The sequence below is a fragment of the Branchiostoma floridae genome, chromosome 12, assembly GCF_000003815.2.
Source record: "Branchiostoma floridae strain S238N-H82 chromosome 12, Bfl_VNyyK, whole genome shotgun sequence".
Taxonomy (NCBI): Eukaryota; Metazoa; Chordata; class Leptocardii; order Amphioxiformes; family Branchiostomatidae; genus Branchiostoma; species Branchiostoma floridae.
The window spans coordinates 15,671,714-15,694,234 of record NC_049990.1 but is presented as its reverse complement, the minus strand read 5'-3'; the positions used below and the strand labels follow the sequence as shown (position 1 = coordinate 15,694,234).

General features: G+C 38.0%; 2 protein-coding genes across 3 annotated transcripts in view; one reads left to right on the top strand and one right to left on the bottom strand.

Annotated features, from left to right (window-relative positions):
- The window catches only part of LOC118427291 (retinoblastoma-associated protein-like), a 66,221-nt gene that overhangs the window by 11,262 nt on the left and 32,438 nt on the right, over positions 1-22,521 (top strand). The gene's annotated exons all lie outside the window — the stretch shown is intronic.
- Positions 40-22,018, bottom strand: LOC118427292 (adenosine receptor A2b-like). Of its 2 annotated transcripts, none has more exons than XM_035836991.1 (2): positions 21,746-22,018; positions 40-4,766 (listed from the first exon to the last, which is right to left on the bottom strand). In XM_035836991.1, exon 2 carries the CDS (start codon positions 3,658-3,660, stop codon positions 2,413-2,415), a length of 1,248 nt encoding a protein of 415 aa, XP_035692884.1. In that variant the 5' UTR covers positions 3,661-4,766; positions 21,746-22,018; the 3' UTR covers positions 40-2,412. The 2 variants fall into 2 exon arrangements, with proteins under 2 accessions (XP_035692884.1, XP_035692885.1); XM_035836992.1 differs by lacking the exon at positions 21,746-22,018 and adding an exon at positions 8,047-8,197.

Genomic DNA, 22,521 nt, shown 5'->3' with positions numbered 1-22,521 from the left:
AACAGTTATAGAAACTGAGTAGACATTCGTTGGTTGCAGCAACAGTGAATACACATATCAAATGTTTCATTACTGCAGAGGGACAGGCTTTTAAAGATGAATAATAGTCAGAGTAAGAAATGACCGAAAAATTGGTTTCACAGAGAATGATGCAAAATGCTCAGGAAAGGAAAATAAGAACTGGACAACAAAACATTTTGTGTTTAGAAAAAAATGCCATCCATTTTCATGTAATAAGGCTACCGGTACCCCATATTTCACACACACGCAAACATTCCTAGTACACAACGTGCACACACCTACACACACATATGCACGCAATATTCACTCACACAATTCTTTGCAGATGTTCCCCAAACTTATTCTTCAATGGGATGTGTGATTCTGTGTCTTCATTTTCAGAAACTTGTGATTCATTCCATTGACACACACCCTTCATTACAGCATTTGTCACAAGGCAAACAGTAAATACACTTCACAACATCATCATTACATTGAGGCTCTGAGTAGCTTTAATGCAGCAGTAGCTTATACACATAACTCTCTGACTCCCACACTTGTACAAATATTTACTCTGTAAACATCTCCAACACACTACTGTCCATTGATAAAAGGGATCCAAATCTACACACATTACATAGAGCATATCTGGACACACCTTGTACTATTATCACTATGTGTGTTTAGTTCAAGACAGTTTCACAATCTTTTAAATAACTATGTAACATTTTAAGAGAAATGAACATCGCAGATTTGTACTAGGAATTACGAATCATCTAACTTAACATAACATGATCGCGTGGTAAATTGTTTGATCCAAAAATACCCTGATTACAAGTTCTAAACATAGATAAAGTACTGACAACATAGCTAGCTTGTTTACATATTGTCTTGTGCAACATATATAGCAGGTTTGGTTTCTTACTACCTCTACAAAAGGCACACTACCGGAGAAAACACAGATATAGGAAAACTTGCATTCCTGTCTTGGTGTAGAGTCTTAATATGTCAATAACAAATTTTGATATTTCATGATTCTTGTTTTCTGGCTGTAAAACAGAGAGTATCATTTCTAGCGTTCCTAGCTTGATAAATGATAATATTTGAAATATATTGAAATTTCATAATTCTTGTCTGAAAGGTATATTCCCGGTATTGTGAAAAAGAGAGGATCATTTCTAGCATTGCTAAATTTCAATGGCCAATTCTACTTTATGCTATCACAACACATTGACACAAGTAATTAAAACACTTGTACCTCAATACTTTGACTACTTTCAAAATTCAAAATTTACTTTTATATCCATGCGGTTCTTCAAACTGTGCTTTTCTGTTGATTCTAGCTTATTTGGATTGACTACATTCAACAGTGGACACTCTTCAAAAAATCCATTTGCTTGTATGAGAAGTTTTGCGTAACATACTTTTTAGATGCTCAGCAAAAGCATCAAATTTGATAACAGACAACATTCATTTTATATACAAGCTCTATTGATAAGTAAATCTCTTTTTGTCCTAACTTATCATAAATATTACTAGTCTACAATTAAGATCTTCTACATATTCATATCAATAATAAGTCAAAAAGTGAAAAAAGTAAAGAAACATATAGCTGCCCTTTCTGAATATAAGGTATTGTACAAATATGCAACAAATATAGCATAACAAAGGTATGTTTAAGTTAGCATAGTCCCTTTTCTTGATATGACTTTGTTCAACTGTTCACACCAAAAACATTGTAGCTCACATGTATAAACATAGGTTAAGTTGTGGCAACAGCAAAGTTTGCATATTATTGCTTGCAACAACAAATACATTACGTTTGTAGACACAACCCAAACTTTTTCAAAACCTAAAGTTCATGTCCCTGAAAAGTTCAAAGTCTGGAGTAACTGTGACAGTTTTTGTTTCCTAGGAGTCGTAAAACTTTCAACCAACTTTTCAACAGTAGTTTGACACCAGTCCTGTCCTTATCTTACAAATGGGTATATAATAGAAATATTGTACACAGAGTTGTAGGAATGTGTTTAGAAAGTGGGGAGGGGGGCAGTGACTTGCTTGCATACAAAATTTGCACACATAAATTCTGAGAGGAATTAGGTATCCACCATTTGTTAAATCAATGAAATGTGTACAGTGTTCAAGGTGGTTTTGATTTCTTAAAGGCATTGTATACGATACTGTCTTTATGTAAAGTCTTTGGAAACATTTCATTCTAGGACAATGAATGTATAATGGTGTCAGTTCTTTTGCACATGATTTTTACCCAAACATAGTTCCATGTACCACTGTCATAAAAATATCCCAATAATAAATAAGTTCAACTTGGTTGTTTTTAACCCTTATCCTGCTAGATGCTCCGAGTATCTGAACAAGGCAGGAAAGATGGGGTCACTTGGAGCAGTCTGAAAGTTAACATTCCAGTTCATTGATTTGATTTGTACTTATTGAGGTCAAACTCAGGTCAGACTGACGCTTTTTCAAGACTTTACCCACCTTGTAGTTTTCATGGTCGACCTTTTCCATGGATCCCTGCATTACGCTTAGTTTTGAGGGCGTACGGGAATTCATTTGATTGACAGATGACTTTGACTGTGAGAGGGCCCCGTGAATCAAGTTCCTCTGTGAGCGACTGAGACTCCTCAGTTGAATGTGGTTATGGCGGGATTCCACGCCGGATTGTGATTGGTCAGACACATTCAACACGATCTCCGTCCACGGACAACAAAAGAAACATGTCTGAACGAGGCTCTTGAAGGTGATCCGGTAGTCGCGGTTCCGAAATGCGTAGATAACAGGGTTAACCGCTGAATTGGCGTGAGATAGAAGAATGGCAGTCATGAGCAGTTCGTACGGAAACGCACACGGGTCTTTGGTGAAGTGAGTGATACAGTTTAGCGTATGCAAGGGTAACCAGCACACTGCGAACAGTCCGACTATAATCGCTAACGACTTTGCCGCCTTAACCTCCTTTTTGAAATACTTTTTCTTCTTCTCTATGGCGGAAGTCGTGATGTCGGTACTCTTGATCAACCGCAGCTGTTTTCGTACCGACCAGAATATTGTGGAATAAATGAATCCCATTATTAGCAGTGGAGTCAACACGCAGCCGAAGAAGTTGAAGTAGACAAAGTAGTCAAAATCAATGACATCTGTAAATCCACATCCGTTTTGAGCTGGTCCCAAATTCCAGCCCATCAAGGGGACCATGCCAATGAGCAGTGACAGCGTCCATGTTGCGGCGATGGCCCAACGGGCGGTTCGTGTCGTCATCAGGTATTCGTACCGTAACGGGTTCATTATAGCGACATAGCGGTCCACCGCAATGGCAAGGAGGCTAAAAATCGAGCTCTGCGTCGTGATGATTATAAAAGAAAGCATCATCAGGCAACCGTGGAAGTTGTCAGGTAATCCCAGAGCAGTTACGATCGCAAACGGAATTCCAAGAAGTCCCACGCAGATGTCGGCCACGGCCAACGACACGATGAAATAGTTTGTGGTTCCGCGCAGGCGTCGATTCTTGTACACGGCAAGGCAGACGAAACTATTTCCTATAATAGCAGCAACAGCTATGATAATCTCAACAGTTATACTCACAATAGTAGTAGTAGTCCAATCGATGCTTGTCGTTAAGTTTTGTCCTGTTATATTACATGCCATTATATGAGTTTCGTCTGTTCCAAAGTGTTGATTTTCGATGCTTTCAGATGGCTGCCTTTCAGTCCTCCTTTAACTCAGACTGTCTTCTTCTCTGACATCCACTCAGATGCTTCCTGCATTTATTGTCTGCTTGGTATTCTACACAATGCCACCGTTCAAGGTTTTAGAAAAGAGATCCAACTCCCAGAAGTCACTCTTGCGTGCTTTCGCTTTATACCTTAAGCCTGCTTAACAGTTGCGTCAGGATGTGGCTCCGGTTTACGTCTATCTTGTCCATCCATCATAAAGACAAGAATCCGGTGATACCCACCTACGCACCTCTTATACACACTCCCAGTGGAAACAATTAGGTCCTCTCAGAGCCAGGGGCCCATTTAGAGAAAGTAGCATTGATTGACCTCTAGGTCGTTGCACTTCCTGTGGGGATGCTGGGTGAGGAGGTCTGGACTCTCTCCTGCTTTGTATTCACCAGTAATTATCTGACGTCAGAGGTTTTCTCACCACTTCAGGACAGACGACAGGAACCGTCGGTGGTGTGGGTGTGAGACAAATAAAGTAGAAACACTGCTGTCCTTTGCCTGCTGAGAATAAATCGTATCCCTCTCGCACGTCATCCAAACTTCAATATTGATAGTTTGTTTCTGCGGAACAGTCTCCTTTCTGTAGAGATAACAGATTTACATCCCACGGTGCTCTCGGTGTACGTTGTCTGTTGTGGCATCTCTTTTATGTAGCATCCTGACCCGTCCTGTCCAAATGTTTGTAGTAGAGGTGATAAAACCTGACAGTTGGTGCGTCAAGATCGTGTCAAGAGAAGGGCTGTCAAACCACAGTCTGCCTTGTCTCAGGATAAACCGATGGAACCAGTCCTTTGGTGTGTTTTTTTCTGTTCCTCTACAGCTGGGGCTTCTCTTTTAGATTGATGTGTAACTTGTTGAATGAAATCCTTGCTAAGATGGCCTCAGTCAGAATAAAAACAACAGTGGTTCCCTTCGTGTGTTAAAAGCTGCTCACTGTTGAGCTTCTCTTGCTATTTTGCCATGCCTCGTCTACGAACTTGGTGATATAGGGATGGGCGTGGCAGATGCTGTCACCATGGCAACCACCTAGTGAAGAAGGCAAGAGCAATTGTGAGAAAACTTGGAAAAAGTTGTGAAAGTTTAGGGCAGCAACCATCTTTGACACCATTGTCGTGGAATTTCAGGTATTTGATATTTGATAGGGAATATGGAGTGTTGAAGTCATACAGATCCATTATGGATATTAATGTAGCATATTTGTGTATCGTATTTCAGGTGGGTGTCATCATTGTGATAAGGTTATCTTGCATTATTTATTTTATAGAAAATGTAAGGAAATGAAGGAGAGGAAATGAGTAACATTTCCTTATTGTCATATAATTTCATGCAAATACGTCAAACTCTAATGTTTGAACTATACAGTCAAAACTGCCCAAGAACACTACCTATACTGGAGGCCAATTAAATCTTGTCTATGTGGACAGTCAGTCATTATAGACAGGATTCTAATAGCTTCACTGTTACAGGTATTTGGGACAATTATCTAAGGTACCGAGAAAAAGTTGACGATGCCATGAGATAATAATAGATCAAAGGAGAAGTGACTGATTATCAATGAAGGATAAATATAACGTGTGATTATCAAACTGGATTAAAGGATTTCCTTTGGGATTATCAGCAGGCTGATATTTTATCAAGATATGGGACATGGGACATACAATGTACAGTTTACAGTTCATGTAATGTTCAATATTGTAGGGTTATAGCACTAAACTGGAAATATCCTCAAGCGTAAAAACAGGATTTTGCTGATGTTTGAATTCCATTTAATAATTATAATAACAATTTACTCCTTTAACAGTCATGCCAGTCATTCTATCACATTTCACCAAAACAAAGCTTGTAAACAAATCCCAGGTTTTCAATCCGTGTGTATATCACAATAGTGTGGCATTTGTGAATATCGCTGTGTAAGATGTGTAACATGTAATAGGCAAATTATGATAAGCTAAATTTTAAAGTAAATACAACTTACACAATGTATTTTGTAAAGAAATAACCAATTTGAAAACATTTTTATCATCCTGCAATATAAAGACTTTTGATAGAAGTATGGGAAATTCAGAGAGCAGAAATCTCAACACAACCAAAGGTTAACAAACTATAAAGTTGTAAAACATGTAACAAGGTAGTGGTGAGAGTTATACAGTTATTATCACTTGCTTTTTCTCTAGTGCGGTTTTGGACCATAAAGTTACTAAAGGCACTCTTTATACATTATCTCCTTGTCAATATTTCATGTTCAGTAGGGCGTTGTTTAAAAAATGACAAAAACCAGTGATGAGTCACTTAACTGTTGTCTTACCGGTCACGTCCAATTGTGATGAAGTATTAAAGCCAGTTAGTTCAATGCTACATTTGGGAATGCCCTATATCCTGTTCAATGTTATGAATATACATCTATTATGAATCAAAAGTCAATCCCTTCTATGATATCAATAACTCTTTTCACTGAAAAGTCACTGAACTCTTTGCCAGACTATTTTTCCCTCTTGAATATATTGAATTTATTCCTTTCTTAATAATACAGGGAACAGGGTGGTAGGGTCCCAGTCGGACCCTGAATTTTGAATACAACCCACAAGCTTTCAAAGCCAACAAATGATGTTAGCATAGACTTAGTTTTGCAGTACAATGTATCTTACTGTAATAATGAGTCTCCAACATGAATTCTATGGTTAACATAATGTTAAAGACTACCATGTCTCCTAAATATATCAGTTCAATCAGCTGTCATGAACAAGAAATCTTTTTAATGCTTGACATGTGGTGGCAAAAGTTCTGATGTTGTTGGCACATTGGCACACCAAATCCGTGTGTATTTTTTGGCACACTTTTGTTGACAGATTGAGCCAAAGAGGCTAGGTTGGCGTCACTCCACCGTCATGGAGGGAATATCGTGTAAAGTGCCTTTCCCAAGGGGCACAATGTTGGAGCTTGGCAAGTATCAAACCCAGTAGCTACTGATATACAGAATACAATGGCAACAGTATCGAGAAACAAACTTTCATTCATGAGGAATATCATTGTATTCGAAACATTAAAAGAGGCAAAACCTAAAGATCTACCAACTGCAAGATTTGGTAAGTTTATATAAACAATGCTAAGTGTCTCGATCAACAATCTTTCAATTCTTCTCAAAGTCAAAATGCGATTTCCTGTACCGTGAACAAAACGTTGCATCATCCTACGCTGTGTCGGCCAGTTGCATCCATCTTGAAATGTCTTGAAGTGCGTCATTGGATGGTGACAGACTTGTCTATATACTCTACGAAACACACTCTCACAACTTGGACAGAAGAGGTCTTGAAGTCTATGCCAGACTTGAAGTTTTGAATCTTCACGTGACTTAAAAGACAAGAAAGCCAACCGATCTATATTTAGATTTGGGTTAATCCTGTTCTAATCATCGACAAACACGGCTCAAAGTGATTTGTTTTGGTGGTTTTGCAGATGAAGTTAATAATTTGTGTACAGAAATCCTGGTTTGTGTGGAAATTTTTGGTTGTGTTTTGAGTGGCCAGGTAACTTCATAACATTCTGGTCGGCGCCAAAGTTCAACCAACTAAAGAAACCTAAACAAAGAAGGGAAACTTTTAAAGGTCACGAAATATACAAATTAATAAAATGCACTACTAGTTGGGTCAAATTGTTGAGTGGTTAGCTTAGCGGACGCGAGATCGGGATGTCACGGGTTTGATTTCTGACATTGTTGGCGAGAAGTTGTGTCCTTGGGAAAGGCACTTTACACAACTTTTTTCACCCAGGTGGGTTGAGTACCGGACATTGGTTGAAAGGTAAAATCATCGTCCAATACCATGCCCAAAACACAGTACATTAAAACCCACTGCTGCTATGGGCCTTCAAAAAGGCTATGGGTCTACATTTAATGTATGTACAACAGTTACTGTATCTTCTACCAACAGTTAAACATGTACAATGTCGCTTTAACTACTGTTAGTTCTAAAAACCATTAGCCACTTTTTTTGTTTTTCATAAGCCCCAGTCTCTGGTACAACACAATATCATCAACATGAAAATGTAATAAACGGTGGGGACACATTTTCGATGACATAAGATGCAAAGAGAATGAATGTTCGAACATTAAAAAAAAGAAAACCTGGAAGAAAAGTTAATTTTACACGTAGTCTAACAGTTTCTGACTTCCCTCCTGGTCGCCCCAGTTGCTGCCCAGGTAAAAAAGAAGTGAAATATGTTTCTTCCTGAGACATGCTTTTCTGTAACACCATAATCTATAATACTGATTATGGCTGTATATTGCCCTATGATTCATTGATATACGCACCAGTGTCCAATTTCTCTCTGTTCATCCAACATCTGACTGAAAGAAACAGCCTGTCAAAGCTTGCCAACTTCAGACGGAGGCGAAAGGTATACGCTCTGTTGATAGCGAGTAGTGCAATGCAGCTAAGCATTTCCAGCCAAGCCTACATGGGCTAATTGGAATTTCAATTATCATATCTTATTAAAAACCATGGGGGGGGGGCGTTTAAAGTACCCATGGGATGTTGTTGTGACTAATGATGACATTAAAACTGCAGGGGGCACCTGTCAACTGACATTTTAATCAGTACATCAATAAATAGAGCACCAATCAAACCATCTTTTATCAGGAACTGTTGGAGTGAAAAATTAAAACAGGCAGGCCAGGAGCAAGAATATTTGTATGCTCTTTCCAACTCTTTGTTTCTTGGAATTGTTCGCTGCTATTTTTAAAAAAATGAAGAAAACAATTCACTTCATTCACCTTCCATTCAGCAAATACTCACCATCAAATTACAATGAAGCCATTCAAAATTTTCAGTATGGTAAATTGGCATATTAATAAGTGCCTTTAAAAGATCCCTAATAAATAATAAATTATGTGAGTACCAGTGGTATGATGATGATGACCAGTGTTATATATGCAGTAATTTTTTTTAATATGAAGGACATAAGTACATGACTGTGTACATACATACAATATCTCTTGATAATTTTGGTGCAGGTGCTGCTAGGTGTAAAAAGAGTATTTCCTACAAGTAAATGTTTCCAGAATAAGATTAAAGTAACCAACATTACTGACCTAAGGGTGTACATTAGCAATATGATATATTGATAGAAAAAACTATTATTTGCGAGGTGATGAGTGAGCTCATATTTCATATTGCCCTTGAGTTATTTGTCAACTGACACCAAACTATGTTATCTATTAATTCATAATTATAATGATGCTAGATTGAAGAAATGCCATTCTTTATAGCACACCTGTATGTTTACCAGTTTTATCTAGTTTTGTAGCACAAGAATTGAAGATGCCTACCCTAATCAAATTTATAAAAAGTGATGATTCACACATCCCCTTGCCACTTCTTGCAGATTCTATACCATGATGCTTTTACAGTAAATCATGAAATATTTGTTGTGGTGTACTTTGCAGTGTTTGTGGTGAGCTTTCGTCACACTCTGAAATCTTGTACTTTACGTTGGTGACTTTAAGTTTGTTTCAACCGTGAACTCGGCAATATTCGAGACTTGAAGTTATCACTAAAGTTAAAAGCATCTAAAATTCACTCTAATATTTTGTGATGATGTGCATATGGTACCTCAAAAAAAGTTTATCTTTTTAATATGCAATGACCTGGCAACAACACTTCATATTTAGTCCCACGCAATATCTGCCATGCAAAGAAAGATTAGCCAATAGCCAGTCACATAAACTAGTATATAAAGTGTCTGAAGGCTTAACACACATACTTTGTAAGCCTATAAGGAAATAAGAACTCTCCCATTGGGATTATCAGTACCAAGGACAGTCATTCTGTATCCACTTGATGGACTAGGAATGTCATTAGCAAAGCTGCATTTCCCTATCTCCCATTATTGGGCGTATAAATCTTCAAGTCAGATGGTCTTTTGTATCCGAAATGGCCTTTTTAACTGATTTGTTGGACAAGCGGATATTGTGTGGCTTACCTTGGGGCACAGTTTAATGCATTTTGCCACAGCAAAATCTTGAGGTAGATAGAAATTGCTTGGGAAGATGTTTGAACTTAGGATTGATCATCTAAGTTCTTCTTTTACCTTTGCCAAGAAGGGGGCATTTTTGGAACTGCAGGCATTGGACAATTTTGTTTCAGACTTTGAAAGATGACAAGTAAAGAACATATTGCTATCATTTTTTTTTCATTCAGTTCATTATTCCTCTATAGCTGCATTATTGTTACCATCAAAAAAGTACTGCTGAAAATTGAGGTACTTTTTGCAGTATTTTTCCTTGGGAGAAAATAAAGGAATAAACTAACTTAGTTAAAGATATCTGCTTCATTGCAATGAAACGATCAATACTAACTTAGTCTAGCATTGCAATATCAATATTCATTTGGATGGCCTTTTGAAGTGACCGGTACAATTTCATTCATCCAAGTGTTTGGTAGATGTGCATTAATACAAAGTTTACCCTTTAAAAGTTAAAGTCCTTTTCATACTATCTAAACCCTTTGCAAGGTTTCCAATATTAGTAATGGTCATTCCAATATTATTAATGGTCAGAAGTTAAGGTCCTATTTGTAGCACGTACGTGTATAAACTAAATAATAGACGAAAATATCTTGGGAGGGGCAGTCTATTTTTAGTCATCAGTTACTGTAATATCAATTATTCAGGGTTTATTATAATGTGCCCAATAAAAGTCATAGTCACTGAAATTAGGTTTTGCTCCTTTGGCTTGGGAATGAGGCAGCTAAAGCCCTTGTAATAGATGGCCTGTCAGAGGTAAGCCTCAGAATGTCATCTCCCTTAATTTGCATTTTGTCAAAAAAAAGTGGGGGGGACCCAGTTGACTTCTAGGGAAATCCAATCAAAAAATAAAAGAGTTACACTGCACGTCAGTCTGAAATGGCCGACTTTTCGTACTTTTTTGCATCTGTATCTACTTGTATATGGCCCGTATAACCGCTCTTTGGGGTAGCATACAGGCTTCACAGGCTTGAGTTGCATTGGCTTCTGGCTACAATGTATATCAGTATTTCACTTTACGTCCTGTCACACCTAACCTTTGCACATCTACAATGTAGCTGTAAGTGTTGTTTAAAGCTATGTAATGAGTAAGCTCCTTCAGTACCTGATGGCATCAGGGATATCAAGTTGACAAGCCGTGGTTTCAAATTGCAACATTTTCAACAAACTGCAGTTTAAAAGTTTAAAACCATCGTCCATCGAAGTTTTCTTTTTTCTGAGCTGATATTAGATGAACAGTTGTCGGTATACATCCACCAGTATACGTCTGGTATCACCGCTGTGAAATCCTTGCTTTCAATCCCTAGATGGTAATAAAATTCTCTAAAGCATCTATTATCCAGAAAGCGTGTGTATTGATCGGAGCTCAGTTTGACATAAATGCCTAATCTCTCCATGATAGTCACGCTAAAGTCATGACACTAAGTACCTGTAATCTGGTTAGCTAAGTAGAGTGAAGAGCTCCATAATCTACTTAGAAACAGAAAGCTTCGTAAATGACTCCACAGTGTATAAACTTGACAGTACGTGTGTGTGTCTATTTGTTACGATAATGGATGGTGTTTGGGTCACTTCCAGTCAATTTCGTGGTTCTTATTATCGCTAGTTCACCTCTATTTGCAGAGTAACCTTTATCCGTTGTATCTAATACCAGACTATTTTGGGATATCAAGTCGACGGACGGTGGTCTCAATCTGCATTATATTGAAAAAATGCAATTTGAAACAACTGTGTATCAACCTGATATCCCTAAATATCCTGTTTTACTTTTACAGTGTAGGTACAGCGGATATAGGTTACCCTGCAAGTAAAGGTGAACAAATTATTTAGCGTTAGATGTTGGCAACAACTTTGAATATAACAGGCAGGCAAAATAGAAATAACATGCATTGGCATAATACCGGTAGTAAGACTTATACCGGTAGATTAAAAATACTGGAACTTACAGAGATCTACACATGCAACAATAGTTATTTCTGAGCTGTGCACACTTCAGACATCTAGGTGTCCAATACACCATTTACAAAGCATCGATAACAATGCATTCGAAGACAACAAGGCCAAGAGTTTTCAGTATACTTTTTTTTAAATTTCGGGGTAGGCAGCTCGTCGTGGGACGAACACACTGTCACATTCATTGCCAAATTTATATAGATCATAATTACACATGCTCACGGCACAAGACGAACATGATTCAACAACAATCTTGAATTTCTGTTGGTGACCTACAACTCATGTAAAAGTGTGAAGAACCGCCCGGATCTACGACTGAATTGGCAAAATTGAACGTACGCAGCCATTTTCCCGCCATTTTTATATCTACGCTAGCAGTGAAGTGTTACGTCATAGCGGTTGTGACGGACAGAAGTTAAATGAAAATTCTTGACAGTATACGTCCGTTTTCTCATGACATTTTGTATGCTCATGCAGGTTTATGTTTTATGCATTTACTGACAGAAAAGGAAGGAACATCAGAGGATGTATAAATGTACATAGCGGCAGTTAATTGTGCCGTGTTTCTTCCTACCGGTATTTTGTACCCCCTCCCAACCACGCGCCCGTTCGCCGTGTAATTCCGCGGCGTGTTACAATTACAATATTACGCTTTTAGCAGGACAAGAGTGGCAGAAAAGTTACACAGAAGAAGTGGCAAGGGTAACCTATAACAGCAACATGTAACTGGAGAAAATGATGCGTTGACAATTTGTCAAATCAGTATGGCTAGAGAAATCGTCGTAAACGTACCGGTATTATGATAATAGATGTTACAAATTTTAAATAGAAAAGAAAAGACTGCAAGCCACAGAGTCTTTATACGAGTTATTTCATACAACATACAAGATGTTGATCTTCAAATTTTTAGTCATTTGATTGCATTTTGCAGATAGAAAAACTTAAACAGCTACAAAAAAATTAATGTAGGAAGAGTATTTTCCCAAAGCCAAAATTTCAAAAATCTTGGCGTTGGTCATGTTTGTATGTTTTATTGATATTTTTTTTCACAAAAAGAAAAATTTTACGTGGTGAATGTTTGAAGCTCGAGTTGAAACTAATAGGACCTTTAGGAAAAGAAAATGATAGTCATAAAAAAAGAAAGTCCAGGTAAAATAATGACACTGGATGTGAACCAAGTCATACTGTTAACGTTAAGCTCTAAGAATAGTAGATTATACATCTTTTAGCTTTCATGAAAAATGAATGTATTAGGACTTAATGTCGTTACCAATGTGGCCAATTGCCATTATAGCTGCCTAAAATAGAGCATGGTGGGTTGGGTAGCAATTAGCCAGCATGGCATATTAGTCATAAATGAGCCGTGTAATAGTCCCATTAGAGGGATTGATGGATATTTTCATGTCCTGTATATTGAATCCTACAGGTGGTAGGTATAGGTATAGGTTTACATAGTCAATGATAATTTGTGTTTGGCCATGCACATTCAGTTGTTTGTTTGGTGGATACACATAGTACAGTATGTAGGGTTTTCACCGGGATTTTTTCACAACGTACAAAATGTAGGTGGCATCCCAGCATTGGGGTGGGGGATTGATGTTGGGGGTCCCCCTTCTGCCAGATTTTGAATTGATAACCCTCAGAAATGCTATTTTCTACATTTTGAGGAAAAGATTTCATGAAGTAAAATAAACATTTTTTTACCTATGTTGCAAAAACAACAGCAAAGCCCCAGTACTCTGTTTGACACATAGCGTAGGGGCCCAAATCACAGTGTATACAGGGGACACAATTCACAGCATAGGTGCCCCCTTTGCTCAACTTTACCGGCAAGAAGCCTGGTATGTATTGTCATATTCCTAACAAGACCCAATAATAAGTTAAGTACCAAATTCTTGACACTGAAATTGTGCTATGGAACTTTGATTAGACTCTGTCAAAAGAAGACTATCACATGCAGTGATATTAGCTTTTAGATTATGATATTAATACTTAGACCCAGAACATCACAGTCGAAAGTTATCATCATTGTACTTACCACAGTGCAAAGCTCGAAGGAAGTCACATTAGCATGGTCCTATGAGATATGTGTAGACTGTGTATAATTGCAAAGGTTATTCTGTTCCCTTTTTATCAACATAAAATCATTATAGAAATGCTCAGTACAGAATGCCCCAGGGTGTATTCATACAATGTTGTAAGTCAAGATCTGTCAAACACTCACCTTACGTATGGCCCTACCCTTGTCTTGTGAGTTTGAAACATGCGCTACTGGACTGTTCCATTCAGACTGTATCTCTAGGGTCCAACAAATTTTTTTTCAACACTTTCTTTTTCGTTTGCAGATTTGTTAATAAGATTCTATAAATATCTGGTTCCAATCCATCATTTTTCTTAATACTGTTCTTTTGTTAGCATTTTGTTTGGAATGGCCGATGATATTCCAACCGATGAGAGATTTTGGGGGTAGCCCAAGAAACACAAGTTTGGCACAGTCATTAAACTTGGCCTGAAACACTAACAACTCACACGTCACATTTTTCAAGTTGAATTCACTTGGTTACACCCTTAGTTTCACATTAACCATAAATGGACTGGACGAGAAGGCTCAAATCTACACCACTTCTTTCTGACTTCAAAAACTATCTGCCACTAAAATATGAAAAGCCTAGCATGTCAAGAACAAAAGATACAAAAACAAAGATGATATAATCAACTTTGACCTTCATCTTCACAAGACCAACCCACATACCAAATTTAATCTCAATTTAAGGTTCTTAAGTTATGCTAATGTTTAACCAGAGATATCCGGAAACACAGACACCCGAACACACATGCACACACACACACATCATATCATATCACAAACACACTCAAAACAGTACCTTCATTTTTCATGGACTCCGAGGCAGAAATTGATAACTTCTGTGGGTTGGGTGGGTGGCTGTGGGCCAGATTCGTGTGTCAAGCACAAGCTACTCATGCGCACTTGACCTAAGGGCACATGTACATTTAGATCTACATTACTTCAGACAGAAGTACGCCCCACATATGGGAGTAGTTACCTGTCAGACTAGACTTAATGTCATGCTTCCAGGGCCCAGCAACTTCAATAACATCCGACCTGCTTTTAGTTTTGTAAGACCACCCAAACGTGATATCTGGCTGGGGATTCAAGTTTGATATGAGAGTGACAGAATGAGATTTGTCAACACGATTTCATACATATTTCAAGATATTTAAACAGACCTGGAAAAAAAAATATATGAAGATAGTTGTAGGTGGGTTTTGTTTTTGGTGTGTCTGGATGTTTGTCGTTATTTGATTACACTGTTGTTGGAGAGTCAGGAAGTGAGTGGGAAGATGGTGTTCCTGCATAGGTCAGGCTTTCACATTAGTGGCAGGAAGTTGAGTTCAGAGGTGGTAGAAAGAGTCATTTATCAGACATGACAGACATTCTAGGTTATTAAAAAGAGGCTATTGCTTCAAGGTTTTTGGTCTATTATTCACGACAGACATTTTTGCAGTTACATAGGAGCTATATATTATATTCTTCATATGCTAGGCACTGTCACTGTAAAGTGACAGAAAGACTAGTGATCAATGTAATGTCAATCAAAACTCTATTTACATAATAGATTAAACTACATTTGAACAATACTTAAAAGTAGCACTAAATCCTTAACTGATGCATTCAAACTATATAGTATTACCTGATTTATCTTGAATACAGTGTGCATGAGAAGGTTTAAAGGAGATCAGTTTTTCTGCTTAATGAGAATTGATCAACTCTATTGATTAGAATAGTTGAGTTTTTAGAACAGCTGGGTTTATGGCACCAAGAGACAAATTAAGCTTCACTGTGTTACAGAAGATGAATAACGATAATGATGATGAAGAAACAAATACTGATGCATTTGACATTCTTCTTTTCTTACTCAAGACTTACCATCCATGAATGTTTCTTGGTGTAAAAGTCATCTCCAGGACTTTTTCACATTCATCACAGCTGCAAAATCAATAGACATCTTCCCTTAGCCTTTGTCAGCTTTTGTCAGGCAGTAAGTTTGGAATTCCCATGGCTCATGTACCGAGTGCTTGATGTACAGCACCGTAACATGTACTGTACCACAGTTGATTCTTATCTATTACCTCGGAGTCGGTAGTTTTAAACCTGAAGGATTCACTTTTTGCACAGACATGCAGTTGAGAAACAGTGAGAGCTAAATGCACTTTTGTCATAGCCTTTTTAAAATGCCTTATGGGCTTTCTAAAAGGGTTTTTAGTACCTTGATGTTTGTCCTTGTACTGTGATTTAGTAATGGTAGATATATTGTTTCTAGGTATGGTAGGTGTATGCATGGACGCATGCCACAAAACGTTAGCTATTAGGTCATATTGTTGAATTTTTGATATTATACGTGACTATACACTTTTTAATTTTTTATGACAATAATGTTGTCTGTTAGAAATAAGGCAATTCAGCCCCGGGTGGGAATGGTCTTTCAATTTCATAAAACCATTTCTTTGTTCCTTCATTGATTCATTCATTTTCATCAATTCAGTCATACGAGCAATGAAGCCAAATTCGGACCCCTCGCTTCAAATAAGGTGAAAAAGGTGGCTTTCCCCAAAAAATTATGGGAAATGAAAATATACATTATAGCTACACCTTACAGAAAAGAGCTTGCAGCCCCTCTATATACTATGAATTATACACATAGCCCGCAGCAAAGATGAGCTATCTCCGACACAGTACAGATCCTTTAAGACTCTCATACTCCTTAGTTGACACTCCTTGAATATCCTGAAGGAGCTGTGAAACTTTCTTATCACACCTTTGTGTACTTCTACTACCCTTTGGCATTTTTAGCAAGTAAAAAATTCATCCTAAGTAAAATATGCATGAAGTTTGGGAACACAATCTTAAGTTGTGATCAGCAAGTCACATTACTGGTGGACCACATTCAGAACCCTCTGAAGCTACGTGTAAGGGCACAACCTGCCATACGTGCAATTTGTCCATGCGTTGTTTGGTTTTTTAGGCCACGTCTGCCACGTATTTCTGTTCTGAAAATGTTTAGGCACTACAGGACAGGCGCATTGCCCATACTGGTACGTCCGGGGTGGGGGTGGGGGGCGAATCCGCAGCCCGATGGCACACAAAGTTTTGCCTGCACGTAAAGTTCTACGGCGTGTCTGCGTGCTCCAAAATCCGTCGGATTCCCTACGAGTTCGTATGGAGGTGGTACTTACCACTTACGGATCCCCAAAGATTGCCCACGTTTTGGCACGTATTTGCACGTACGGCAGGTTGTGCCCTTAGTTTTATTGGTGAATATTACATTACAGGGAGAGGTGATTTTATCATGCATGAAAATGGTGTCTGTTAGGCTAATAGAAGCGTTGAATTTTGCAGTACCCTATTTGGTCATATGGGTTCCATGAGTCAAAATGATACATATTGTGGCTTCAAATGGAAGGTTATAGACTCAGAAGTGCCATAGAAATGCATGAAAAGGGATTTTGTGACAGTGGCAAAGCATATTTCAAAACAAGATATGGGACCTTTTCTGACACTGCCAGTTGGTCAGTGAGAAAAATATGCATGGAAAGAACAGTTAAGTCAAACAACTATATTACAAACTTCTATAATCTAAAGCAGGGAACTATCAGATGGTTTGAAAGCTCAGGGCGGTTAAGAAATTTTCTTTTTCTAATGAAAATGTAATGAAAATTTCTAATGTAATGAAAATTTAGACCTACAGTACCTTCCGGGAATGTGTAAATGAACTCATGGGTCATAATATCGCCTAATTAACATGCATTCTTTTCACTGCAGTTTGCAAGGTGTAATTCTTACGTTATAGTTCTTTTTTCTCATGTTTAAAGCCTACAAAAATATTATAACTGTGAGACAGTCATATCATAAAATTACAGTCAAAATATAACATTAACTTACTGTGAGTTAAACTCAAACTCAGTCATTTCCAGTACAGTCAAACCTGTGCAAGAGACAACCTCTACATTTATAGGACTACTTGCACGATGTGACCACTTTTTGGTGGTCCTTTAGATAATTTTTCTTATTGACACGTATTATTAGTAAATTTAGAATCCTGTCTATAGAGACTAACTAATATCCATCTAGACCAGATGTTAACGGTCCCCCAGTTGGTCTTGTTGGGCAGTTTTGACGTAGCAAAAAGTGGTGATAAAGTATACACTGTACAGGACCTCTGGTATCAAACTAATCAACCAGATACCCACTAATGATATCTCTCCAGACCAGGGTTGTAGCCAGCCTCAAATCATTTTCCATCCCCTCAAATTTGAATCCTATTGTAATGAGCGCCCATGGCGTGAGACGTCGCACTGAAGGGGGATTCGGGGGCATGCTTGCTGGAAAAATATGAAATATTCTGACCCTCTGAAACACTATTTTCTGCATTTGGAAGTGTAAATTTTGCTGGTAGACTTAGCTGTTCTACAGGGGTGCCTAAGCATTTGCACGAACCCTATGAAATTCGTACGAATATTATGTGATACGCACGAATCACTATGTGAAAACGCACGAATATTATGAAATTCGCATGAATCACTATGCGAAAACTCAGGAATATTATGAAATTCACACGAATCACCATGTGATACACACGAACCTTATGAGATTTGCACGAACCTTATGCATAAAGGGCGGCCGGGTAGAAGGCATGATTTTGAGCGTTTCTCTCGTGATATTTATACTTCAAGGCATGGAATGGACATTTACCGTCTCAAAGATGTATTTGATAGCCTGTGAGCTACTGTTTTGCTTCATTTCGGCGTGTTACATCGTATTTTCCGTCGCCGCTGATCGAAGCCGCCATCTTGAAAATCCCGCTCCGTCTGTCACGTGACCCCGACAGTGGTTGGGCAATTTCGCATAAGGTTCGTGCAAATCACATAAGGTTTGTGTGTATCACATAGTGACTTGCTCCAGACTTGTATCTGTCCACACCAAAGAAATGAATCACCTGTCCCTGTCCTTGTGTAACCTGTTCTTTATTGGATTCACTGTAACAAAATTCCCCAGCCTGATGCCTACACACACTTGGGGGTACTTTAATTAAGCAAGCCTTCAAGGCAAAGAAGATAAGGCAGTTTTATGTTCTAGAAGGTGGCGAGAGAACTTGATGAGTCTGCAGATTGTGGAAAATGTTTTGGCTGTTACTATAGTTTCATTGAAGTTTGCAGCTCTTAAATTTTGCTGCAAGGTGGAGAGTTTGCATTGAAACAAACAATGCAATGAAAGGCGTAGGCTAAAGTTCACAGTGTAGTGAGTTTTCTTTAAGAGCTTACTGTGAAAACTGTGAACATACCACTGCAAATATCTCATGATTTACATATAGAATATAACACGGTGTATTCCGAGGTACCAGCCCTCCCGCGGGTAGGATTGCCCGAAGGCCGGAGGGCGATCCAACCCGTGGGATGGCTGGGACCTCTGGTGATATGAAATGTGTTGTATTATCCACCTGAGAAAACACATTGTCAATCATGTTTCCATGCGAAATGTGCCAGAAGTTAAGAAAATTTGGTGCCCTCGAAGCCTGTGTGATACAACTTTGAAGCCAGTGTGATACGGCTTTTTATCACCCTGTCCGGAACACCTGTAGCAAACATAATCCCGACCCAGGTATGACATAAAGTATGATATCAGGGATGTTGGACACTTCGGCTTTTACAAACTCGGCCCATTGTCAACTCGTACCAACACCCTAACTCTAACCCTAGCCGAGTTGCCCAGTATGTTGGGCTAAATTGACACGAATGTTTGCAGTCGGTAATTGCCAAATCGTCATGATCCCCTCTATCAGTTCTTTTCTCACTCAATCTCACTGGTTTATCTTTTTAAGTCAAAATGTCCGTTTTCTATCCTAGGATGGACTTTGATGTTTTACATTGACATTCTGGTCCGGCTGACACTGCAAATTTTATGACTCCAAAGTTACAGAGGGATGAAACAGGATTGTCAACCCCATGTTTTATTTACTGGCCTTGGAAATTACCGACTTAAGTACTGACACTGGTATTTCGTCTTAAAGTTTATGGGTTTGTTTACAAAAAAAGCAAATTAATGCTGTAAAAATACTGTAGCTTTACAAAGTTGGTTTTCCATACCTGATCCCTATGCTGTGAAAACAAATTTGTGAGAACCTAGAATGCTACATTTTGTATGAATTCTTCCTCTCAACCATAAAGATTATTAAGATTAATATAAGTTATGACCCATATTTCCTTTCTGTAATGAAAGTGTGATTGGACATTTTTCGTGAATAAGAGTAAATTATGTATAGAGACCAGGTGGTAGAAATGTGTGATGTTGTTCATAATCTGCTTAATATATAGCTTAGAGATAGAGATTCTCTTCTGAAGGACAAACATATGACACCTTATCATCAAATGTACCAAAGATGCCATATGCATGTAATAGCTTTCATATAAAGACTCCAGGTAAGCAATAATATGCATGTTAGCTTTGATGCTCATTTTTTAATATTATTGATGATGAATATTATGCCAAGTAAAATATATGTCCCTAAACCATACTGGTCAAGTTAACATGTTCCAGCCTTGTAGAACCTGATAAGATTATGCTAATCAAAGAGCTTTTACCAAATTTGGTTAGTATGGATTAGCTGAAATGCACATTATGAGATGCATGTGGTGATTGTAGTATTTGTAAAGGTGCCAACATCATCTTATCACCCAGTTCCTTTCATCAACCACAGCGTTGTAGCCAGGACAAGGCCTTGCGTCCTTTGACGGAATTTTGCAGCTGGGGACGGAAAAAAATTTTGCTGTCCTCTGTGACAGACAAATATAAAAGATATAATAAAACTGCCTCTCTTGTGTAATTTTTAAATAAAACAGATGCCTTGAACAGCTTAGTCTACCAGCAAAATTTACACCTCAAAATGCTGGAAATAGCGTTTCAGGGGGTCTAGATTTCAAAATTTTGCTGGAGAGCATACCCCCGGACCCTCTAGGAACGATGTCTCGTGCCTTGGGTGCTCAATAGGATTCAAAATCATGGGGACAGAAAATGATATAATGCTGGCTACAGCCCTGATCAACCACATTTAAATATTCACTACAACCGGACTCTTTCTGTCTTTTTAACATGGACGTATATTATATTACTTACAGTAGAAGTTAATCCTAATCCACAACTGACTTAAGATCTTTAACATTCCGACATGCATGACATTTCGTAATGCCAGCTGGTTATGGCATGGATTTAACGGAAGCCGTGCCAGATGTTTATAGACAGTTCTAGATCACGATAATGGAGGCATTATGATTCAGCTTATTGTAAGTCTTCTCGGTTTCTTTCAAGATGAACTGATAGCTTTGGTAGCATGCTGTCATGCAAGACAAGAAAGAATGATAAAGATTTTCATTGCCATAAAAAGAGGATAACAAAAAAAGGGACAGTGGTTGAATCTAAACCCTTTAAATACTGTAACAGACTTAACCATATACCTCCTCTACAATCAACAGTTAATGTAATACTATGTACTAAATACATGTATTTGTCAAATGAATAGCCTGGATTGCAGACCAGCAGCCCAATCTCAACATTATCATCATGATAATGATTCAGAATCTATAATCTTTGTACATGTAGGCCCTGGAAATAGTCTGGCATCCAGGCTAGTCATTGAACCACTTCAAGGAATATGGTTCAATCGGAAAACGTTTTTGTATGCAGAAGTATTTTGAATGCATCTTTGGATCTTAGCTACTCAACCTAAGATATCTGCGTACATTTTGGTATCTAATTTCAACTAGGCCACATTCCTCAAGAACGCTACTAACAGTACACCTTGCATACAACATGTACATCCGATTCGTTTGAATTAATAACGACGTTATGAAACTATTCAAAGACAATATTTCCAGGCAGTTTATCTGTGTTATCATTGAAGTATCAAAAGAATCAAAAGAAACAACAGCACCAAAAATGGAAACAAGAGGCTGTTTCTTACCTGGAAAAACTAGACTATCCAGCAAGTATACTTGTCGTCTTGCACTAAGTGGTGATGCTCCTTGATATGGGAAACCTTAGCGGATATTTGCTATGGCTCTTCACGATCAACAGTCTTGTCATCAGCTTAACTGACCCGAAAACTGCTATCAGATTGAAGGGGTCTATTTTTTGCTCTCTGTCAGGAACTTTGTGCTAAAAAAAGCAGAGTCTTCTTCCTGTTAGAGGAAACTAGTTCTTGAGTCCAAGGAAAGGAGAGGATGTGATCTTTGCATTCAGCAAAGTCAGAGTGGTAGTGTGGGATGCTCCATTTTCAAAAAGGGGTGGATAGGATCTGTGGGCTTTTTGTCTAAAAGGGGTATCAGAGTCACACATATTTATATAAATAGAAAAAAAGTGTACTTGATGAACTTAATTCAATTGCTGATAATTTCTAAATTATCAGCAACTGAATTATGGAATTTTCGTTTTAATCCCCATGCATCACATTGTGTGATAGAATTTCTGGTTTTAGTCGAGTTATAATTTATCTGTCATGACGACAAGGAAAAAGATTGTTTGACTTTTATTGTTTCGAGAAAAGCAATTTGATTGGCCATTTGAAAATTCACTATAATTTCACCAACTTTGAAAATCAATGCTACTGATCTATGGTGTATTATGTTTGGATATACTCTATAAACCTAACTATTCATATTGGCCCTCTCTATGATTTAACTTATCCTTCCCCAGATTTTTATCTGTGAGATTTACATTGTGTGGTTTGTCCTCTATAAA

Coding starts and splice junctions, on each gene's coding strand:
- LOC118427292 (XM_035836991.1), bottom strand. CDS start 3,660: ATGGCATGTAATATAACAGGACAAAACTTAACGACAAGCATCGATTGG.